The 19,042-nt window shown below is 53.0% G+C and overlaps 8 protein-coding genes across 8 annotated transcripts; 6 read left to right on the top strand and 2 right to left on the bottom strand.

Moving 5' to 3' along the window:
- Window positions 1–1,693: 1,693 nt before the first annotated feature.
- Window positions 1,694–4,672, top strand: BDW74DRAFT_144934 (uncharacterized protein). Its single transcript, XM_073723123.1, has 4 exons — window positions 1,694–2,279; window positions 2,398–2,716; window positions 2,777–3,392; window positions 3,447–4,672. The coding sequence occupies exons 1-4, from the start codon at window positions 2,170–2,172 to the stop codon at window positions 4,268–4,270; spliced, it is 1,869 nt and encodes a 622-aa protein (XP_073589079.1). The 5' UTR covers window positions 1,694–2,169; the 3' UTR covers window positions 4,271–4,672.
- Window positions 4,673–6,466, top strand: BDW74DRAFT_144933 (phytanoyl-CoA dioxygenase family protein). Its single transcript, XM_073723122.1, has one exon. The coding sequence runs from the start codon at window positions 4,994–4,996 to the stop codon at window positions 6,239–6,241; it is 1,248 nt and encodes a 415-aa protein (XP_073589078.1). The 5' UTR covers window positions 4,673–4,993; the 3' UTR covers window positions 6,242–6,466.
- A 19-nt stretch (window positions 6,467–6,485) lies between these two features.
- Window positions 6,486–8,917, top strand: BDW74DRAFT_51185 (uncharacterized protein). The gene is made up of 3 exons (XM_073733009.1): window positions 6,486–6,987; window positions 7,092–7,442; window positions 7,500–8,917. Exons 2-3 carry the CDS (start codon window positions 7,108–7,110, stop codon window positions 8,599–8,601), a joined length of 1,437 nt encoding a protein of 478 aa, XP_073589077.1. The 5' UTR covers window positions 6,486–6,987; window positions 7,092–7,107; the 3' UTR covers window positions 8,602–8,917.
- A 1-nt stretch (window position 8,918) lies between these two features.
- Window positions 8,919–10,311, top strand: BDW74DRAFT_51165 (NADAR family protein). Its single transcript, XM_073733008.1, has one exon. It carries the CDS (start codon window positions 9,504–9,506, stop codon window positions 10,260–10,262), a length of 759 nt encoding a protein of 252 aa, XP_073589076.1. The 5' UTR covers window positions 8,919–9,503; the 3' UTR covers window positions 10,263–10,311.
- Window positions 10,312–10,999: 688 nt separating this feature from the next.
- On the top strand, window positions 11,000–14,307 carry BDW74DRAFT_144929 (serine/threonine protein kinase). Its single transcript, XM_073723121.1, has one exon. It carries the CDS (start codon window positions 11,206–11,208, stop codon window positions 14,086–14,088), a length of 2,883 nt encoding a protein of 960 aa, XP_073589075.1. The 5' UTR covers window positions 11,000–11,205; the 3' UTR covers window positions 14,089–14,307.
- Window positions 14,281–15,425, bottom strand: BDW74DRAFT_144928 (putative mitochondrial genome maintenance protein Mgm101). The gene is made up of 2 exons (XM_073723120.1): window positions 14,832–15,425; window positions 14,281–14,761 (listed from the first exon to the last, which is right to left on the bottom strand). The coding sequence occupies exons 1-2, from the start codon at window positions 15,401–15,403 to the stop codon at window positions 14,494–14,496; spliced, it is 840 nt and encodes a 279-aa protein (XP_073589074.1). The 5' UTR covers window positions 15,404–15,425; the 3' UTR covers window positions 14,281–14,493.
- Window positions 15,426–15,654: 229 nt separating this feature from the next.
- Window positions 15,655–16,119, bottom strand: BDW74DRAFT_173802 (uncharacterized protein; the record flags this gene model as incomplete). Its single annotated transcript, XM_073727875.1, has 4 exons — window positions 15,655–15,723; window positions 15,832–15,896; window positions 15,955–15,986; window positions 16,052–16,119. The coding sequence occupies 4 exons, from the start codon at window positions 16,117–16,119 to the stop codon at window positions 15,655–15,657; spliced, it is 234 nt and encodes a 77-aa protein (XP_073589073.1).
- On the top strand, window positions 16,094–18,511 carry BDW74DRAFT_144927 (biotin--[acetyl-CoA-carboxylase] ligase BPL1). Its single transcript, XM_073723119.1, has 4 exons — window positions 16,094–16,281; window positions 16,337–16,973; window positions 17,019–17,588; window positions 17,634–18,511. Exons 1-4 carry the CDS (start codon window positions 16,218–16,220, stop codon window positions 18,409–18,411), a joined length of 2,049 nt encoding a protein of 682 aa, XP_073589072.1. The 5' UTR covers window positions 16,094–16,217; the 3' UTR covers window positions 18,412–18,511.
- The last annotated feature ends 531 nt before the right edge of the window (window positions 18,512–19,042 follow it).

Genomic DNA, 19,042 nt, shown 5'->3' with positions numbered 1-19,042 from the left:
AAAAAAAGTCAATGCTTTACTAGCCTCCAGGGCTAGCATAGTATGTTGTACTCGCACCACGTCTAAACTCTGCAAGCAGGATTGGCGCGGACCGACCCTGCAACTGAGCACTGCGTGGATATCGATATCCGCAAAGCAGCTTGGGGTGGAGGATGCACATGAAACCATGACAGTGGCCTCCACTCCAAACAGCGCTTGAGATGTAATCGGCTTCGGGTCGGTTTCAGTCTGCTAGACGGAATCATGGAATGCCACCGGCCCTATGAATCGGCAAAGAATGCCTTGGACAAGAGATCCAGGGGTAAGGTGGCGGCGACTCCAATGGACTGAGGGAGAGCCAGAAAGGGTCCAATCTGTCGTGCTGCGTTGTATGGGCGTGTTGTGTAACCACCTGATTCGTGGCGAGTATCCAGTTTCAGCTCGGTTAGCGGCCAGAGTTCGCTAGTAGGTTTCCATGGCGATGATATAAGAATTTAGGAGCTGTGGGCGGCTCGGAAGACGCGCCGGTGGGGGCACCTTATGTTAATCGTCGATAGGGTTGATTAGACTGCGCTTGGGTTGGGACTTGGGACTTGGAACATCCGAGACCATTGTCGGGGTTTTATTGTCTGTTTGAGCTTGGATGTTTGAGGTTGGATGGGCAGTGCGATCTCCAGGCTAGGCCCATTCTCTGTGCCCTGTGGCAGGCTGGGGGAATCCCCACCGGGGCGGGTTATTGGCGGGATGGGGCTGGGCCCAGACCCTCCGTAGGCAACCTTTGGTCTGTGTGTTGAAGCCACATTGCTCAGAGGAATACGTGACTGTGCCGCACAGTGGCGAGCGAAGATGTGGTGATACGTCTGATGGGTCACAAAAACTAGAGCTGATCGCAGGACGGTCGAAAGCCGAAGATGGAATCTGTTTGAGTTTCGTTGAGGCAACGACTGTGCCGCGGGCAACGCCTAGATGTCTCGGTTGGTGAAGCCGCTCCAATCCTCAAGGGAGGAAAACAGAAGACTGGAAAGAAAAAAAAAGTCAAAAAGCCGCGGCTGTCCGACTGTAAGACGCTTATCATTTCCATCCTGGAAGACAAGAGTCCGTGCATGAGGCTGGTAAGGCGATTGTTGCTAGCCTGCACTGCTCCAGGCCGACCAGGAGGCCAGTTGGGCGGATGACCTGGTAGCTGAAAATGACAGCGTCAGGTGGCTCTGGAATCCGGATATCTTGTTATATGTCTGATGTTAATGCCAATATCACAAAGAGTATTATTGAAGGCGAGAAGGCAAAGTACAGAGCAGAAAAGGGAAACGGCCAGCCCGGCCGGTCTGGCCAAAATTAGAGACAGCGCCCGCTCAATTGGCCCAGACTGGCTGCGTATCCCCGCTTCCATTCGGGGCCTCGAACATTTGCTGCAGCCAGGCCCGCCCTCTATTGGCCCGTCTGCCTCAGAGGCGTCTGGGAGTGTCAGTTTTGTCTCTGGAAAATAGTCGAGGGCTGCTTGCTCTGAAGAGGTCAATACCGGCGGCGGATCGGGAGCTGGGGGGTGGTGAAGTGCTTGGGGATGGTGCAATATATACAAAACAACCATGGCCATAAGACTCCAGATAATCGTTGAGCAGTCCGACAAGACCGATCAAGGATGCTCATCAGACAGTAGGCTTCTTTTGAACGGGCAAAGAAATAATAAACTCAGTGCAAATGCCCATAGTAAGCACACTATAGCAACGACCTTGCCCAAGCCCAAGCCTCCACTGGTGTGACTTGGTACTTTTCCGCTGCCAGTCTCTTCCCACTGCAACCTTCTTCCTCTCCCACTCCCTTTGTCCCCTCAACCCCAGTGGTTCAGCTAGACCTAATTACCGGCCTTTATCCTGTTTGAGTCTCCTCGCTGAATTTGATCTGTCTATCGCTGGCCTTCCCTGCCTCGCTCGTTGCTTCTAGACACCTCCAGCAACGACAAAGAGCGAGCGGCCGAGCGGGCTTCCCGCGGAATCTGAAAGAACCACAATGCGCATCCTCAGCATCAGATAACCAACGGCGAAAAACTGTGCTGAAGGGGCCTCAGTACCACTCGGTATCTCTTCGCTGATGCTGAGTGGCCGAATATCTCATCCCTACTTCTCACCCCTGACATGAGCGTGTCGGGCCAGACGACGAGACAGCCCTCGTCCTGCATCGCCAGCCTAAACAATGTCTCTTCAACTCGTCTCCAACCCTTTGGCTATCTCTCTAACCACGGAGGACCCCCAGTTCTCCGCGACCTACTGGAAGAAGAGATTCGATGTCCGGCATCCTTCGCCGTAAGTAGTTCCTTTCAAACTCGTGCTTTATGGACCCATGGACCCTATCAACCTAGCCTGCCCCGCCCGCATCGCAACGCAACGCGCTCAAGCGGCCGAGAGCTAAACTGGTAAATAGGCACCCCGCTATAGCAACTCTTGATATAGAGTACAGTGAGCTCGCAAAGGCATGGAAGCGACTTCAAGACCTGCTTCCTCTGTCAGAACAGGTGCTCTTTGAGGAACGCCCGCAAACTGCGCAAGATGTGCAGGCTTTGATTCGAGATGTTCAAGCTCCATGGGCTTCTAATACACAGCAACAGCTGTTCAATCAGTCATCGAGTCTGTGCGATGCTTTCTTGGCTACCCTCGACTTGCATACAGTGCCATTAAAGGCCCTGCCTAGCCACCACTTTTACTCCTCTCTTCTCTATGGCACTCTACAGACTATCATCAAGGTTAGTATGAGCTTCCGCATGTTTTGCATTTCATGATTCTAATGCAAGGCGCGGGGACAGGCATCTTCCAAGTACCCCAGGGTGATGGAGGGGGTGATGAAAGCCCTCGTCAGGATGAACCAGTCAATCAGTCTGCCCGAACAAAGCGAGCCACTGCAGATCGCAAATGATTCGATACCCGCACTTGCCAACTTTTACTCCCACTTGTTCTTCTTCCTTGGCGAGTTGATGGACTGGTACGCGAGGCGGTTCAAGTGCCGACTGCTTGAGAGTCTCCATGAAGACGTTTATCTCGACTTCCGCAATCTGATCACAAGTATACAGAGTAGTGCAAGAGGGTTCACGCGCGCGTTCGGCGGCACTGCTGTCCTCAACGATGGCGACGGCGAAGAGAGCCCTTCAATGATGCAGCATACTTACTTGTTTCTATGGGAGAATGCCAGGCTGAGCCAGATAGGCAAACGGAATACCGAGCGGAGATTCGCGGCGCAAAATGCCTTGACTCGGTTGCTGATCTGGGAGATCCAACGTAGCGCCGAACAGCGGGCGAACTTGAGAGACAAAAGGGACGATCTCCTTGTGCAGATGTTTGATAGGGCGAGTCAGCAATTACAATCGAATGGTCAACAGAACAGCGAGATGGTCTGCTTGACCACGGCGCCTGGGCAAGACTTTCGTGAGTGAGGATCGATACTTGACTCGATGATATCTACTAACATTATTTGACAAGTTATCGCCGCCACTCCGACGGAGAAACAAAAACACAAGTATACCCGCGTCGAGATTCAGCTAGCTTCGGCGCACCTCGAAGACTATTTCGATAATGACAATCAGCTGGCCAGCTATGAGCCTACAGACGTGGTGGTAGAGGAGGACGTTTTGGAATCACTTAAGACATGGTCCACCGACACATATTCTCAGATCCTGGCCGTGGGAAGCGTACTAAATTCCACCTCTGCGAGTTCTATCGGCCTTATAGCAACCTGTTACGCCAGCCTCGCGCGAAATATGAACCTTCCTGTCATCGCGCACCCGTGCTCCGTTCCGCCGACGGCCAAGGATGGAATGACCCTAGTTCAACAAGGGCTCATCGCGCTAGTATACAGCCTGATCCGACAACTACTCGAGTACCTTCCGCCGGTAGTAAACGGCTCATCCACGCATACAGTCAAGGCAGAAGATTTTACGCTCCTCGACGGCACGCTCGCGTCATGGAAAGAAGTACTTTCCTTGGTCGATACCCTACTCTACTACGCACCGCCACTCCTCTTGTGCGTCGTGGATGGACTGGACCAGTTGCAAGACCCATCTACCGACGAATACATACGGTCGCTGCTTCGAATTCTGGTGACCCATACCCGACAGCCATCGGACTCGACGCCGGAACGGCAAGACGTTCTTCTCAAGATCCTCTTTACCGTTAACGGGCGATTGGAGTCGCTGGCAGAGACACTCTGCGAGAATCCACTTACCCTCACTGAATCAAACGCAATCGACCGAAGCAACCCTAATACACCTTTATGCTCCAACACCGATGTCCCAATGGGCGAATAACATTTCGAAAAAGAACAAGGATACCCTTCTTCCTCACACTGTGCTCTTCAACACTTCCTTAACTTCCTGAACCTCAACCATCTCTTTGATTTCCTGCAGATCTGTTTCGGGTGAAAATTGCTATAGAATTTGGCGCTGGTGGTTTGAATGCAAATGATACCAATATGCCAGATGTCCATTATCCCCCTGAAATCTTGTAAGGTGCGGCAGAATGTTACTTTGGGCTCTAGAACTGTTGAATGACTACGAGCGGACGAGCAAGCAGACTACTGTATATTTATCGTCGAGGTTTTGTCCGGGTCTTCTTGGTGATGCTGGAAGCGCTGCCCACTCCACTCCGTCTGTACTAATTACTCATCTCTATCGTTATGAATAGATGAAGTCATAACCCCTCACCTACTGTCTTTATCCTCGTTACTCATAGTTCTGTATACAACGGGATTAGGTTTCCGAAACTCACGTGGCCGAGAATCTGGGGTCATTCTTCAGTTGACTTTTTGCCATTCATGCTTTTAGCAGATCAACTAAACTGGCTATACCATTGGCCTGAGAAAAGATGGGGTAGGCCGTGTGTCTCTGGGCTCTGGGCGACTCGGTGGTGTTTCCGGACGCCATTCGGAATTTGAGGTCCACCCCGTGAGATTTATACCCCCGCCTCCATTTCTCTACAGCAACCCTTCACTACAGACCAACATACCAGAAAATCAATAAGATTCAAGCACCATGACTCAAACCAACGGACAACCTACCCCCACCCGCATCAGCAGCAGACTTTTCCACCCCAAATCCTCCATCTCCCTCTCCGACTTCAAGAAGATCTGCTCCCGCACCACAGACCCAGCAACCTACCCCCTCGCCACAAGCATATCCCAAAACATCCCAATCTACACCGCAAGCGCCTTCAACCCGCTCGACAAATTCCAATCCACCGCTCTACAAGATGAATGGTACGACATCCTCTCCTCCGGCCCAGGCATCTTCGTTCTAAAGGACATGTACGACCCAAACCGGTACGCCCACACCCTATCCTCCACAAACACCGCATTCAGCAACATCATCGCAGCAGAACGACAAGCCGGCGGGAAGGTAGGCGACCATTTCGCAGCCGGCGGCAAGAACAACCGCATCTGGAACTCCTTCTCCAAACATGCCTTTGCGGACCCCGTCTCGTTTGCGGAGTACTACTCCAATCCCTGGCTCAAAGTCGTGAGCGAGGCCTGGCTGGGCCCCGCGTATCGAATCACTGCGCAGGTGAATATCGTTAAGCCGGGCGGTGCAGCGCAGGATGCGCATCGGGACTATCACCTGGGCTTCCAGGACGAGGAGGCCTGCGCTGCGTTTCCGCGCTCGATTCAGCTTGCGTCCCAGTATTTGACGCTTCAGGGGGCTGTTGCGCATAGTGATATGCCTGTTGAAAGTGGGCCGACGCGGTTTCTGCCGTTTAGCCAGACGTATTCTGCTGGGTATCTTGCCTGGCGGAGGGAGGACTTTAGGGCGTTCTTCCAGGAACATTATGTGGCTCTTCCGCTCTCGCTGGGTGACGGGCTGTTCTTCAACCCGGCGGTTTTCCATGCGGCGGGTGCGAATGAGACGGAGCCGGGTCCTGACGGAGGGTTCCATCGGAAGGCGAATCTGCTGCAGATTGGGTGTGCGCTTGGGAAGACGATGGAGACTGTTGATGCTGTGCCTATTGTGGAGCGGTGCTGGGGTGAGATGGTGAAGATGTTTAAGGATGCGGGCGGGGTTGTGGATGGGGAGCTGGATGCGCTGGCTAGGGCGATTGGGGAGGGGTATCCGTTTCCTACGAACTTGGATCAGAGGCCGCCGGCGCCGAATGGGATGGCGCCGGATAGTGAGCAGCAGGTTTTGAGGAGGGGTTTGGAGGAGGAATGGAGTAGGGATGTTGTTGTGGAGGAGTTGAGGAGGGTGCAGAGGGAGTCTAGGGCTGTGGAGGGGTTGCCGGTTGTTTAGGAGTGAGCTCTATAAAATTCTGCACGGGTATACATTTGCTTTGTATTCATTATATATTGGTTTGGGTTCAGTTTGCTATCTTGTACATCAGGTTAGCTTAAGTCGAGCGTCTAGGTACTGTATGGCATTAGGCAAGCGTACGCAAGGCGGGCCGGAATATCACATGCGTCCAGGCAAGGCGCATCTCTAGTCAGCCTCTTACCTTTCACCTTCCTTAAAACGGCTCCCCACCCACAGTCATGTTGTTGTAATCTAGTACACGGCGCGCTTACAGCATGGAGGCTGTTCAATCCCCCTTGCTTGATGGTTGGCCACGATCATCACACCATCAACAGCGCTGACCAGTGACAGACGTCCAACAAAGACGGAGCCGCCAACGCCCAACGCAGACTACGCCCGGCCCATCGAGGCTCTCCTTCCAAGATGGACGACGAACCCATGGAGGGGCAGACATACGCTACCCATCTAGTTGGGTTCGTAAGGCACCTTTGCGCCTGGACCCCACCATGTTACAGTGCATTGCCGCATCTGCACTGATCATGCTACCCAGGCGCCATGCTCCATCGCCAGCGAAGTCAAGGTAGATGGATACTACTCATCTGCATAGCCAGTTCCAAATTATGGGCGTGATTCACTGCGGTACATGGCAGTGACAGGCTGACTCGAGATCCATCCATTCACTTGACCCATACCACAGCCCTGCTCAGATCATTCACTACACTCACTGGAAACTCTGGGACTCTAAGGTGGGTACTATAAAAGCCTCCTACTCACTCCACAGTAATACTCTTCTGACACAACCTACCTCAATCCTCCTGACTGAACCTACAATGTTCACAGCATTCCCCAGGCCCGACCCCGAAAGCATGGCGCCATCCGCTTTAAACGACCACCACCCACTCCTAAGCTACCTCTTCTTCTTCGACACTTCCCTCGACAATCAATGTGCCGGTTACGACTACACCCACGACCACAACCATCCCCGCCGCTGCACCGCCACAACAAGCGAACAAGACCAGGCCGAAGCAATTCGCCTCCTAAGCAAAGCAGCAGGCGACTTCCACACCGGCAGAATGGAGCGTCTGCACACAACCCTCGCAGAACTAGCGCCCCACGTCCTCTGTCCTAGGATAAGCCACCAGACTCAAGCACCAGGCCTGGTGGCACGGTGGGGCAGGGACGTCGAGATGTTCATGGCGGGGTATGGTGCGATGTCTGAGCTTAGAGCTCGGGATACTTCGGCTGATACGTCTCGGAGAGGTCGTGGTGCTGTCGGCGTCACGATATACAGGAACAATGAGACCTGGCGCGCACGGATGTCTCGAGGCGTCTGGGAGTTTTTGGATAGGGCGTGGTGGACTCGGCTTGTTCCGAGGATTCTTTATTTGACGTGCCCGGAGCGGTCTCCTGAGAATGAACAAGCGCATGTTGAGGACTTTGATTGGGACTATGGTGCTGAGAATGTCCAAGAGAATGAGCATCAGCATCAGCATCAGCATGACTACAACTCTGAGCACGAGCACGAGTTCGAGCCTGCTTCGTTCACGCCGCCCGCATCAGACGCACAACCCGCAAGCAACAGCACCAATCCAGAACCTCTTTCCCACACCCCAGTCCAGCCTTGGGATATCCCAGCTGAGCCCAGGCACCCCAGGCTCCGAGACTCGGACTGGGGACTACTCCCATCGCCGGGCTCTGAGACACTCGAGACTCCTCGACTTCCGCAACGCAATAACAATACCAAGCCAAAGCCGAGCACCGTCTACGCCCTCCGCCACCCCATTGACGGCGAATGCAGCATCTGCTTCACCTCTCTGTTAGAACACCCAGCCGACTTCAACGACAACACTCCCTCCAGTTCAGCACTAGGTGCGGACGAAGACACAGAGACTTGGACAGAAGCAGAAACAGAACAAGAACACCTCACCACCTCCCCACCCCACTCTATCCACCGCTGGTACGACACCGACACCGGCGAATGGGGGTACACCGACGCCACAGGCACCCAACACACCTTTCACCCCAACTCGTGCCGTACTACTACCCACAAAATCAACCTCAACCTCAATGACGCGGAAAGTGAAAGACCCACGAAACCGCCGGTGCCCGAGCTATCCTGGTGCAAAACGGGCTGCGGCGTTAACTACCATAGACCCTGCATCGAGCAGTGGATTGCGCTGGCGCCGCAGCCGTCGTGTCCGACTTGTCGGGGGGAGTGGGTGGGTGAGGAGTTTGGTCATAGACTTGGAGAACGTGGGCGTGGACATGGTCATGGACATGGACTGGGGCATCGTCATCGTCAGCATCATCGGGTAGCCTCTTACTCTTACTCTTACTCGCTTGGTTCACAGGGGTGGTAGAGTTAGATGGTTTGAGGTTTGATTTCTTTCAGCATGGGCGTTTGGCGTGGGGCTTCAAGTTAAATGAGTGGCGTTCGTGGGAGGATTTGTGATGAGTATGGTGAGTCTGGACTCTAGACTCATAGCGCGACACCTGTATGATTAGGGTTCTAAATTTCTGCTCAACGAGTAATAACTATCAATGAAGATGCGTGTCCCCACGCTGGTCCGCTCCTACTGGAATGTATCTGCTGGTTTCTCATGTTTGACTTGCCATTCCTTGCTCCTCAGGGGTTGTAAGTGATGTAGGACTAGGAATATATATTGAAACTAGAGTATCCTTAACCCTAAGTGGTTCAGTCCGCCAGTCTTCAAGTGCTGACCTTGATGGCTTAGTAGCACTATCTTTAGATATTCAACGAAAGACAAACTCATAACCCTTAAAAGTGAGTAAATAAACAAGAGGCGAGAATAATAAGAGAGCTTTTGAGGTGTGTTTGCTTCTCTTCGAAAGGAAGTTAGCTCATATGTCTCACCGTAATCTGCGTCTGCTTCTAGGCAGCTTCGAGGCTGCCTATCAAGTTGAAAACGCTCAGCAGTCTTGATTTTGCCTCAAATGGTCTGAGAACCACAAGGTTCACTGTTCTCCAGCCGCATCCTAGGTTGTCAAATACGAGGTGTGGTTAATGCGCCACAGTATGACACCGAAGGCTCAACACCAACCTGACCTGCTTGACTCACCTGAAAGATGACTTCGAGTAACGTGAGGCTGTTCTCATTCTAAAGAGAAAGCGAAACTTCCAACACCTTGATCTACGAATAACCAACTCACCTTCGGCACTCGCTTCAGCGAAGAGACCAGATACTTCAGCAGTTACATCTACAAGCAGTCAACCCACCTTCAGCACAGTATATCCAAAGCCATGGCAAACAGAAAAGACAAGCCCAATCCGCACCTAGCGAACCCCGATATCCGCGTCACAGATACGCACATCTACTTTATCCGCGGGATTCTCTCAAACTGGTACTCCAGTCCTCACCCTTTCACCGGAAAGCGCGCCCTCAAACTGTGTCTTGCGCAGCTCGACGAGCTGGATATCCCTCATCCGGCTGAAAACGCGATATCCACGCGGCTGATCTTGTCCTTCCGCTTTCGACGCGGTGAGCAATGGATGATGGCGATGAAAGCGTGGCTTTTCGAACGCGACTTTTTCCCGCTTGGCGAACTTGTTATGGACGATGACAATCAGAAGTCCTTCGACCAGCTTCGGACCGAGATGTCGAGCGCCAGACCTCTTCCTGAATTGGCCGACCGGCAGCGAAAGAAGCTCTGGGAATCGGCCTTGTGTCGGATTATGCGGACGGATTCTCCCAGGTCGCAGAAGGCGCTTGGTCGTAAGGTGCCGAACTTTGATGACGTGCTGTGGACGAAGGCTTCAGGTGTAATCGTCGTTGCTGGGTGCGTGGCACGCGCGGAGGTCGATGATAATCTGATGAGGTTGTACCTTTCGAGTGGAGACCGGGTTTTCGTCGAGGGAAGTCGGGTTGATCGAGTTTGGGGAGTTGGCTTGGATTGGAAGAGTGACGCGATACTGGACGAGGGGAATTGGCGGGGGTTGAATCGGCTGGGAAAGGCTCATGATAAGGCAGTGCGTATACTGAGGGAAAATAACACAGCTTGATGATGATGATATCGTTATTATGGAGTAGTATAGATTACCTGCAATGAACGTCTGTTCATCTGGGCGATCGTGATCGTGTTGATGACGCTATTTCGGGGCTGGCGAGTGGCGATGGGCCTGAGATCTGGATTTCGGTAGCGCGGTGATGTTCGAGGCTAAGACGCACCATGGTGGAGCTGTCTGCCAAATTTATATCACCAGGGCTGGCCAGGGCCCGATCCGAGTGCGATCGCTCACCTTGGCCAAGTGATCTTTTCATCATTCCTTCGTCGCCATGAGTCAAGAACAACAAGGAATGCCGGAGATAGGCTGGGAGCGAAGCACGAATGGATCAACGTCCACACATGTCGCAGAGACTATGGTTCGTTTGTCAGCCAACCGTCCGAGCACAATAAAAACCTGATTGTGCGAGTCCGAGGTTCTGGTGCGGTGGTTGCCTGCATTTTCGTTCCTGGTGGTGGCGTCCGCTGAAACCTCCGAGTCGGGCAAGGCTGAAACGCGCGGTCGTTTTTCCCCGGCTGTTACCTGTCACTGCAGCTGTCGGCTTTCATCTGCTTTTTAAATCCCCCTCGTTGAAAAAAAAAAGTTTGTCTCGCACAATCTCTCTTTCGGTGTTGAGCTATCCTGTCGTTTGCCCATTTCCGTCTGTCTGTCTTTACTTGTCCCCGACGATCGTGAGCAGGACAATTGCATTATTGGTCCCACGCGACTCCAAACGAGTTCACGACCCACGACGCCTCACGCTCGCTCTCCACAAGAACCACGATTTTCGAATCATCCTGTCGTAAGAGGACCGTGGTCATCGATTAACTCAGTCTAACTCTCGTTTAGAACTCGCTAGCCGATCGACCCCTCACCCTAATCCGCTCCTTTATGCTCTCTGAGCTCATCCCAGCTCCTCTGTGTTTCATCTCTGACCTGTCGTCACTCTCTTAAGCTTTCAATGTCTGGACGGCCTGGCCTGGCAGAGAAGCGCCTGTCGTCCCATCGCTTCCAGCAAATACCGGACACCATGCCTAATCCCAACGACGTTACGATCGATATCCCATTGCAGAGCGTTTCCAGTCGCGGGCAGACTGGTGCGCGCAACAATTCCACCAACATCCCCAACTCCCCCTCCGGGGGCTATTCGGCCGGAGGAGACCACAATGGCGGCGAGAAGGGCTTGACGTCTAGTCCTCCCAGTTCACATGGGTTTGGTCATCGCCGGCGGAAAACCATCAACGACAAAACTGGTCTTCCCGCGGAAGAGCCTGAGGATGGAACGGTCACTCGCTTGGGACGCTTCTATCAGGCTGTCCTCAACTTCTCCACCATCACTCGTTACATGATCTATATCGCTCCCCTCGCCGCTCTTCTCGCTGTCCCGATCATCGTTGGCGCAACTGTCGCTGAAGATGCGAAGATTGGCGGAGTCTCACTTCCTTGGTTTTTCTGCTGGATTGAGGTTGTCTGGGTGTCACTTTGGGTGTGCAAAATAGTTGCCAAGCTCATACCGTTCATCTTCCAGTTCATTTGCGGTATTGTCAGTGCCGGAACGCGGAAATATGCCCTCATCCTCCGGAACCTCGAAATTCCAATCACAATGGTGCTTTGGATGATCGTTTCTCTCGTTACTTTCCTTCCGATCATGGTTTATAACCCGAGGAACAAGCGGGAGGGTGACACCGAAACGAAGAGCTGGGAGAAGTCAGTCAAGAACGTCCTCTTCGCTTTCTTGGTCTGCGCTCTGATCTTCCTCGGTGAGAAGACCCTTGTCCAGCTTATCTCCATCAGTTACCACCGTAAGCAGTTCGACGCAAGGATCAAAGAGTCTAAGCGCCACATCAACCTTATCGGTATCCTATTCGATGCCTCCCGCAGCATGTTCCCTATGTATTGCAAAGAGTTCCGAGATGAAGATGCGATCATCTCTGACTCTATCCTTCTGGGTGGACCCGAATCTGGCAGGCCCGGTCATTCGCGGTCCAACTCTGCAGCTCCCCTGAAGTTCATTCGCGGGGTAGGACAGGGTGTTGGTCGAATTGGAGGGAAAATTACTGGCGCTATTGGAGATGTCGCTCATGAGATCACCGGAAAGCAAGTCTTCAACTCCAATGCCGCGCGGTCTATTGTTAGCGAAGCATTGGAACGTCGTCGATCCACCGAAGCTCTCGCTAGGCGTATTTGGATGTCATTTGTGATTGAAGGCCGCGAGGCGCTGTATCTCGATGACTTTATGGAGGTTCTCGGCGAAGGTAAAGAAGCCGAGGCCGAAGAATGTTTCGTTATGCTGGACCGTGATGGGAACGGCGACATCAGTCTGGACGAGATTGTCTTGGCCATTTCTGAGATTGGGCGTACCCGCAAGACATTGAACCACAGTGTGCATGACGTCGACCAGGCCATCCACGTCTTGGACAACCTCCTGGCCACGATTGCCTTCATCATCGCTGTTCTTGTCTTTGTCTCGTTCGTTACCAGTGGTTTCGGCACGGTCATCGCCGCTGGCGCTACCTCTCTCCTGTCCCTGAGTTTCGTCTTCGCCACCACCGCGCAAGAAGTCCTCGGCTCTTGCATCTTCCTCTTCGTTAAGCATCCCTTCGACATTGGTGACCGGGTCGAGATCGATAGCAAGCCTTACATGGTTCAACGCATCTCGCTCCTGTACAGTGTGTTCCGTAACGTCAACGACAACCGCGTCACTCAGATCCCCAACGTTGTCCTCAACACAATCTGGATTGACAATTACTCGCGGTCCTCTGCCATGCAAGAGAGAATTACTATTGATGTTAATGTCGACACAACGGCTGAAGAAATCCAGGCTTTGAAGGACGAAATCGAAGCGTTCGTGCGTCACCCAGATAATAAGCGTGATTTCCACCAAGATGTCGACATTGAGGTATCGGGTGTAGGCGCTCTGGACAAACTTGAACTCACCGTGAGCCTCTTCCACAAATCCAACTGGGCCATTGAAACCGTTCGTGCCGCGCGTCGCTCCAAGTTCATGGTCGCTCTAGTTGCCGCTGTCAAGAAGGTCCCTATGCGCCTTCCAGGCGCGGCAGCTGAGGAAGCTCCTGCCGAAGACAGTGACAAGCCCGATGACAAGCCCGATGACGCCGGGCAGCCTCCCGCTCGCCAGCCTTCCACCAGCGAGGGAATGCACCATCCTAGCGCACCAGACATCAACTTCCCGTCCGATTCCAAGTCAACCGGCTTTGACTTGGGTCGCTCAGGATCAGTTCAACGCCGCGCCGCCGCTGCCAGTGCTGCAACTGGTAACAATTCCGCCGGCAGTGCGTACAGCGAAAGCACTCTCAACAACCCCGAACTCTACAACCGCGCCAATTCCCCCAACCTCGGCGACCGTGATACAGACCACTACCGCGCCTCCGTCAGCTCGCCCCTCACGGAGCGCCATCTCAGCGTCAATCACGGCTCCATGGCTCGTAAGGCGTCCACAGCTTCCACCGGTCGTCGTAGGGCAGGCACCACTACCTCTATTAACCAACCGCTTGCGTCTCCTACGAGCCATAACTCGGAGTCTATGCTCCCTGCTCACCTGCAGCCTCCACCGCTTCAGCCATCTTCGTCGGTGTACTCTCAACCACAGCAGCCGCAGCAGCCCCCAAGCCCATACAGCTACACCTACCCCGAGCGCTATGACCAGCCTGAGTCCTCGACGCAGCCGCTAGAGCACACAACCTCTTACAACCAGCCGCTACCGCAGGTATACGAATATGCCCCGACGCCGGAAAGGAATTCCCCTGAACCCCAGTCGCCGCGTGCTGATCCGCGGTATATGACTGAGGAGCAGAAGAGGAACTATGAATCTCGCAGGCAGTAGATCTGTGGGGCTTTTAGAATTGGATTTATGTGACAATGATGTTTGTGCTATGTATCAAAATGTAGAAGTATGGATGTGATTATTGTTTATTGGGTGGGATGGCTGGCTGCTTTTTTCAGACAGCTGGCGATTAGACCTCTGCCACATATTAGCAATTTACTGTCAAACACGGCAATTTCGAACAATCTCAAGTTCTTTAAATGCATAGGAGATTTTGTTTATATCGTAGTGCAGCATATACTCTTCCAGACTGCTGGGAAAGTACAGTACAATGGGTATCACAGCAGTGCAATTCCGAATGCACATGCTAGCTTTCTGTCTATCGTACACTCAACGCCTTTCCTATTCCATGAATCCCAGTTCTATACAGACACAGATCTAGACAGACAAAGTCATGAAAGATGTCTACTTGGTCTCCTTCCAGGGATACCCAACAGGATCATCCTTGCGCGTCCAGATCTTGCTCTTCTTCTTGTTGACAACGTGCTCAACCCAGACCTCACGCGTATACTGCGCCTTGTACTTCCGGATCCACCGCGGATCCCACAGCTCGCTGGCAATACCGAGATCCTTGCAGCATCGAACGAGCGCATTGGAGCGGCATCCCTCTGTAGCGGTAGGAATTCCGTCGGGCGAGAAGTAGTCCTGTTCGCCGCGTGCTACGGAGACGAGTCTGCTCGTAAAAGAAACCAATTAGCCACAACACTCGCCTACAACCAATTTTTGGAAAAAAGTAAACATACCGCCCATTACAAACCAAAGCATACTCCCGCGTAACCGTCCTCGGCGTAACAATACTCTCACTCCGCGGAACAAGCCCCCAACCCCCCGGTCCAAACGCCCTGTTCAGAATCCGCCTATACTTAATCTCAGGCAGGTACAGGATCCCATCGGGCTTGATCTCGACCTCGTCGGGGTTCGTCTCAGCCAGTAAAATGTCCGCTACCTCTTTGGGGAACGGCTCAGCGGAGAGCCCGTGGAACGACCGCGTCCAGTCGATTTTCTCGGCCGGCGTGTTGTCCAGCTCGATAGGTTTGTCGGAGAGCCCGGTCTTCGAGATGTTGGGGGTTGTTGCGCTTGAGGGGGTTGGTTGAGAGGCGATGTTTGCGGCCCGCGTTGCGGCGGGGGTTGGTGTTGAGGGGGTGGGAGAGGCTCTTGGGGGTGAGGATGCGGATGTGGATGGCGATGCGGATTGTTGGGGGGCGGAGGTGCGCTGCGTGAAGGGGCGGGTTGTTAGGAGGCGGGATGTGGCTCGGTAGGTTGTTGCGCGCTGGAGGAGAGGCTCGGCGGCCTGGAGGGTGCGGAGGAAGGCCATGCTGTTAGGATTGGGGTGTTTGGGAGAGTGTAGGAGCAGTGGCGGTTGATGTTTGAGGTTGAAGAGAGCTTTGTATATGGTCACGTGAGTTCTTGGTGATGTATCGACGATGGCAAATTGGAGATTTATTCAGTTGGATTAGGGTTATCATAACGAGATGAGGTCTCTTCTAGTATACAAAATTGCTATTGCTAGCTACTGTACAGTGTAGGCGCTCGTTGCGTGCGTTGCTGGGAGGAGACTAGGAGGCTTTAGGCGTCTTTGCTCTGGGTACGGACGTCGTTACCATGGCGCTTCCAGCATGCGCGGAAAATATCCATCTATCGGAATGAAGTCGTTAGTACCTAGGCAGACTAATTGAAGCTTGTTCATGAAAATATGGGTGTAGTCCAGTAGACCGGGGATGGAGACGGAATGGGTTGGCCGACCTGCTCCTTGCACGCTCGCCAGTCCTTCTTAGCCCAGTAGCATTCGTTCAGCTTGTCTTGCTCCACTGAATGCGGTCAATATCCTAACAAGTTCGGGCAGTTTATAGTCGATGGCGAATGTACCTGAGCAGCCGGTGCTGAAGATCCGCTTGTCCCTGGGCGTTGACCGGTCAGCATCTCCGCAGCGAATAAAAGGCAAAAGACAGAACACAGAACTCACCACTCATCTGGCTCATCATCATCGTCAGCTGTGGCCACCTTGGACTTCTCCTCTCGTTTGGATATCATCGTGTTGACAGGCCGATAGTAACCGAAGGAGAAGAAGGGAAACTGACTGAGTCAACTCCGATCTTCTTCCTCCGAACAACTTCCCCGCAGCAACAATTATGGCGACGAGCACGGCGAACCCCAACACCACGGGGAGAAAGCTCAATGTTCTTATTTACTCCGGTGCGAACTAAATTACTCCTCTAAATTCGACATTTAGCTAATTGATAATCCCTAGGAGATGGAACCACCGTCGAATCCGTCCGCCACTGCCTCTACACTCTCCGCCGCCTCCTAGCCTCCCGATATGCCGTGATCCCCGTTACAGCGGAGATGCTCATCAAAGAGCCATGGACACTTACATGCGCCTTACTAGTTATCCCCGGCGGCGCAGACTTAGGCTACTGCCGCGCGCTCAATGGCGCAGGGAATCGCCGAATCGAACAATTCGTTCGCCGCGGGGGGGCGTACCTCGGTTTCTGCGCGGGAGGATATTACGGGACGAAACGATGTGAGTTTGAGGTCGGGGATAAAACTATGCAGGTTATTGGGGAGCGCGAACTGGCATTCTACCCGGGTATCTGCCGCGGAGGCGCATTTAAGGGCTTTGTCTATCATAGCGAGGCTGGGGCAAGGGCTGCCGAGCTGACGGTTTCGAAGGATGCATTGAGTGCTGGTGTGGTTCCGACTAGCTTCCGGTCGTACTATAATGGCGGAGGGGTGTTTGTTGATGCGCCGTCGTATGCGGACAAGGGTGTTGAGGTTCTCGCGAGCTACGCGGAGCGTCTCAATGTGAATCCTGGTTCTGGGGCTGCCGCGGTGGTGTATTGCCCCGTGGGCGATGGGGCAGCTATTTTGACTGGGCCACATCCTGAGTGAGTATATCACTCCCCGTCTCTAGGCGAATACTAATGAAGCAGGTTTGCGGCTGTCAACCTCGATCCCAAGGCCGGAGGCGCGGAATACGCTGAAGTGATAGAAGCTTTGGCTGCGGATGACAAGGCTAGGACCGACTTCCTGAAGGCTTGTATTTCCAAGCTTGGGTTGCAAGTAGCGCAAGATACAACGCATGTGCCCTCTCTGTCGTCTTTGCATCTTTCGTCCTTGTCCTCAGATGATGCAGAACGGGTGCTGAGATCGCTTGAGGAACTAGTCGGCGAGGATGGGCTCCTGAAAGACGAACACGACACCTTTAAAATTGAGAAGTCGGGAACATATAATATGGGTGACCTCACAGAGTCCCTTCCGGAATCCAAAGAGTCATCCGTATCCTCTGAAACCGAGGGGATCGTTGATTATCAGGTCATCGTTAAGCGCATCGTTGTCCACGACGATGTGCCGTCTTCGAAAATGACGCCTTACTTCAACCACCATGCTTTCTATAGCAATCTCAGGGATTATCAGGCTCAATCAAAAGAGGGTGCTTCACACTTTGGCTCGATTCTTCTGTACGGAGAAGTTGTCACTAGCACCAACACAATTCTCGAAAAGTAAGTCTGGGAGCACCAAGATTTGGGTCTGACTAACATGTGTAGAAATGCTAAGCTCCTCCGCAAACTTCCCGTCGGCACGACTGCAACAGCTACTACACAGGTAGCAGGCCGAGGGCGAGGCTCCAACGTCTGGGTATCTCCAGCCGGATCTCTCATGTTCTCGACCGTTGTTCGCCACCCAATGGAGAAGATGCAGTCTGCTCCTGTCGTCCTCATCCAATACCTTGCAGCGATGGCAGTAGTACAGGGCGTACGAAGCTACGACGAGGGTTACAACGCCATGCCAATCAAGCTGAAATGGCCCAACGACATCTACGCCTTGGACCCAGATCAACCCGAGCACAAAAAGCAATACACCAAGATTTGTGGCATCCTTGTCAACTCCCAATATTCCTCTAACGAATATACTTCTGTCGTCGGCATCGGCCTCAACGCCACCAACGCTTCCCCAACAACATCCCTCACAGCGCTTGCCGCTCGCTTTGTAGGCCGCAAGGCCGCGCCAATTACTCTCGAGAAACTCCTCGCACGTATTTTGACCGTTTTTGAAGATCTGCACACACGTTTCCTCCGTACTGGTTTCGACCGTAGCTTCGAGGAGATGTACTACGATTCCTGGCTCCATACGAACCAGATTGTCACGCTTGAGGCTGAGGGTGGAATACGCGCCAGGATCAAGGGCGTTACTCGCGATTATGGGCTGCTGCTTGCCGAGGAGTTGAGTTGGGATGAACGGCCTACCGGGAAAGTATGGCAGCTGCAGAGTGATAGTAATAGCTTTGACTTCATGAAGGGGCTGTTGAAGAGGAAGGTCAACTGATCTACTGACCTGGGAATAGAGTCAATACTATATAATGCCTTTTAATCACCCGCACTGAATGATATTGGGCGTCGCAATTTTTACAACCGGGTCTTAACCCCCTTTATAGTTGGGAAAAGCGATCAGCTACCATCAATATGGTAAGTCAAGAGGATTGGCAAGTGCCGTAATGGTGGGAAGTTACTTGTCCGTGTAAGGAGGATTGCACCTGCTCGCGGTCCGATTCAGGTGAAGAACAACAATGTCCCTTAGCAACCTTGGCCTAAACCTCTGAGGCGAGGCTTGGGCCAGATCATGAAGTTCCGTTTATTCTTTACCTCTTTGATTAACCCCCCAGAAGAGTCCTTGCCACGTCATGCTTGACAACGTGTCAACTTGCCTGCGTAAGCTCGAGATGACACTACTGCTGGCTTTGCGGGCTGCTGAGTCTCCACAGTATGCAAGACCGGTGCGGCTGAGAAGGCTTCGACTCGACGAAAAAGCGATGACCACCAATGGGAGGCGGGTTGTGGTATGGAGCGAAAGCGGCTGTGCAAGGCTATCTGATGCTGTCCTGCTGTTGTGGATGAGCAACAGCCTTTTCGATTTACTTCACCAATTTTCCAACAGGACACCATCTAGGCCATCACGA

This window comes from Aspergillus multicolor (assembly GCF_047715735.1).
Source record: "Aspergillus multicolor strain CBS 133.54 unplaced genomic scaffold BDW74scaffold_2, whole genome shotgun sequence".
Classification (NCBI taxonomy): Eukaryota; Fungi; Ascomycota; class Eurotiomycetes; order Eurotiales; family Aspergillaceae; genus Aspergillus; species Aspergillus multicolor.
The sequence above is the reverse complement of the archived record's forward strand: the minus strand, read 5'-3'. Positions and strand labels throughout refer to the sequence as shown.

What these genes read in the sequence shown, in the direction of transcription:
- BDW74DRAFT_144934 (XM_073723123.1), top strand. Translation starts at nt 2,170, where the DNA reads ATGTCTCTTCAACTCGTCTCCAACCCTTTGGCTATCTCTCTAACCACG. An exon ending in GATGTCCGGCATCCTTCGCC is followed by an intron (nt 2,280 to 2,397) that starts GTAAGTAGTTCC and finishes ACTGGTAAATAG; the next exon opens with GCACCCCGCTATAGCAACTC. An exon ending in CTCTACAGACTATCATCAAG is followed by an intron (nt 2,717 to 2,776) that starts GTTAGTATGAGC and finishes GCGCGGGGACAG; the next exon opens with GCATCTTCCAAGTACCCCAG.
- BDW74DRAFT_144933 (XM_073723122.1), top strand. Translation starts at nt 4,994, where the DNA reads ATGACTCAAACCAACGGACAACCTACCCCCACCCGCATCAGCAGCAGA.
- BDW74DRAFT_51185 (XM_073733009.1), top strand. Translation starts at nt 7,108, where the DNA reads ATGGCGCCATCCGCTTTAAACGACCACCACCCACTCCTAAGCTACCTC. An exon ending in GTCGAGATGTTCATGGCGGG is followed by an intron (nt 7,443 to 7,499) that starts GTATGGTGCGAT and finishes TACGTCTCGGAG; the next exon opens with AGGTCGTGGTGCTGTCGGCG.
- BDW74DRAFT_51165 (XM_073733008.1), top strand. Translation starts at nt 9,504, where the DNA reads ATGGCAAACAGAAAAGACAAGCCCAATCCGCACCTAGCGAACCCCGAT.
- BDW74DRAFT_144929 (XM_073723121.1), top strand. Translation starts at nt 11,206, where the DNA reads ATGTCTGGACGGCCTGGCCTGGCAGAGAAGCGCCTGTCGTCCCATCGC.
- BDW74DRAFT_144928 (XM_073723120.1), bottom strand. Translation starts at nt 15,403, where the DNA reads ATGGCCTTCCTCCGCACCCTCCAGGCCGCCGAGCCTCTCCTCCAGCGC. An exon ending in GCTTTGGTTTGTAATGGGCG is followed by an intron (nt 14,762 to 14,831) that starts GTATGTTTACTT and finishes TTTTACGAGCAG; the next exon opens with ACTCGTCTCCGTAGCACGCG.
- BDW74DRAFT_144927 (XM_073723119.1), top strand. Translation starts at nt 16,218, where the DNA reads ATGGCGACGAGCACGGCGAACCCCAACACCACGGGGAGAAAGCTCAAT. An exon ending in CAATGTTCTTATTTACTCCG is followed by an intron (nt 16,282 to 16,336) that starts GTGCGAACTAAA and finishes GATAATCCCTAG; the next exon opens with GAGATGGAACCACCGTCGAA. An exon ending in ACCAACACAATTCTCGAAAA is followed by an intron (nt 17,589 to 17,633) that starts GTAAGTCTGGGA and finishes TAACATGTGTAG; the next exon opens with AAATGCTAAGCTCCTCCGCA.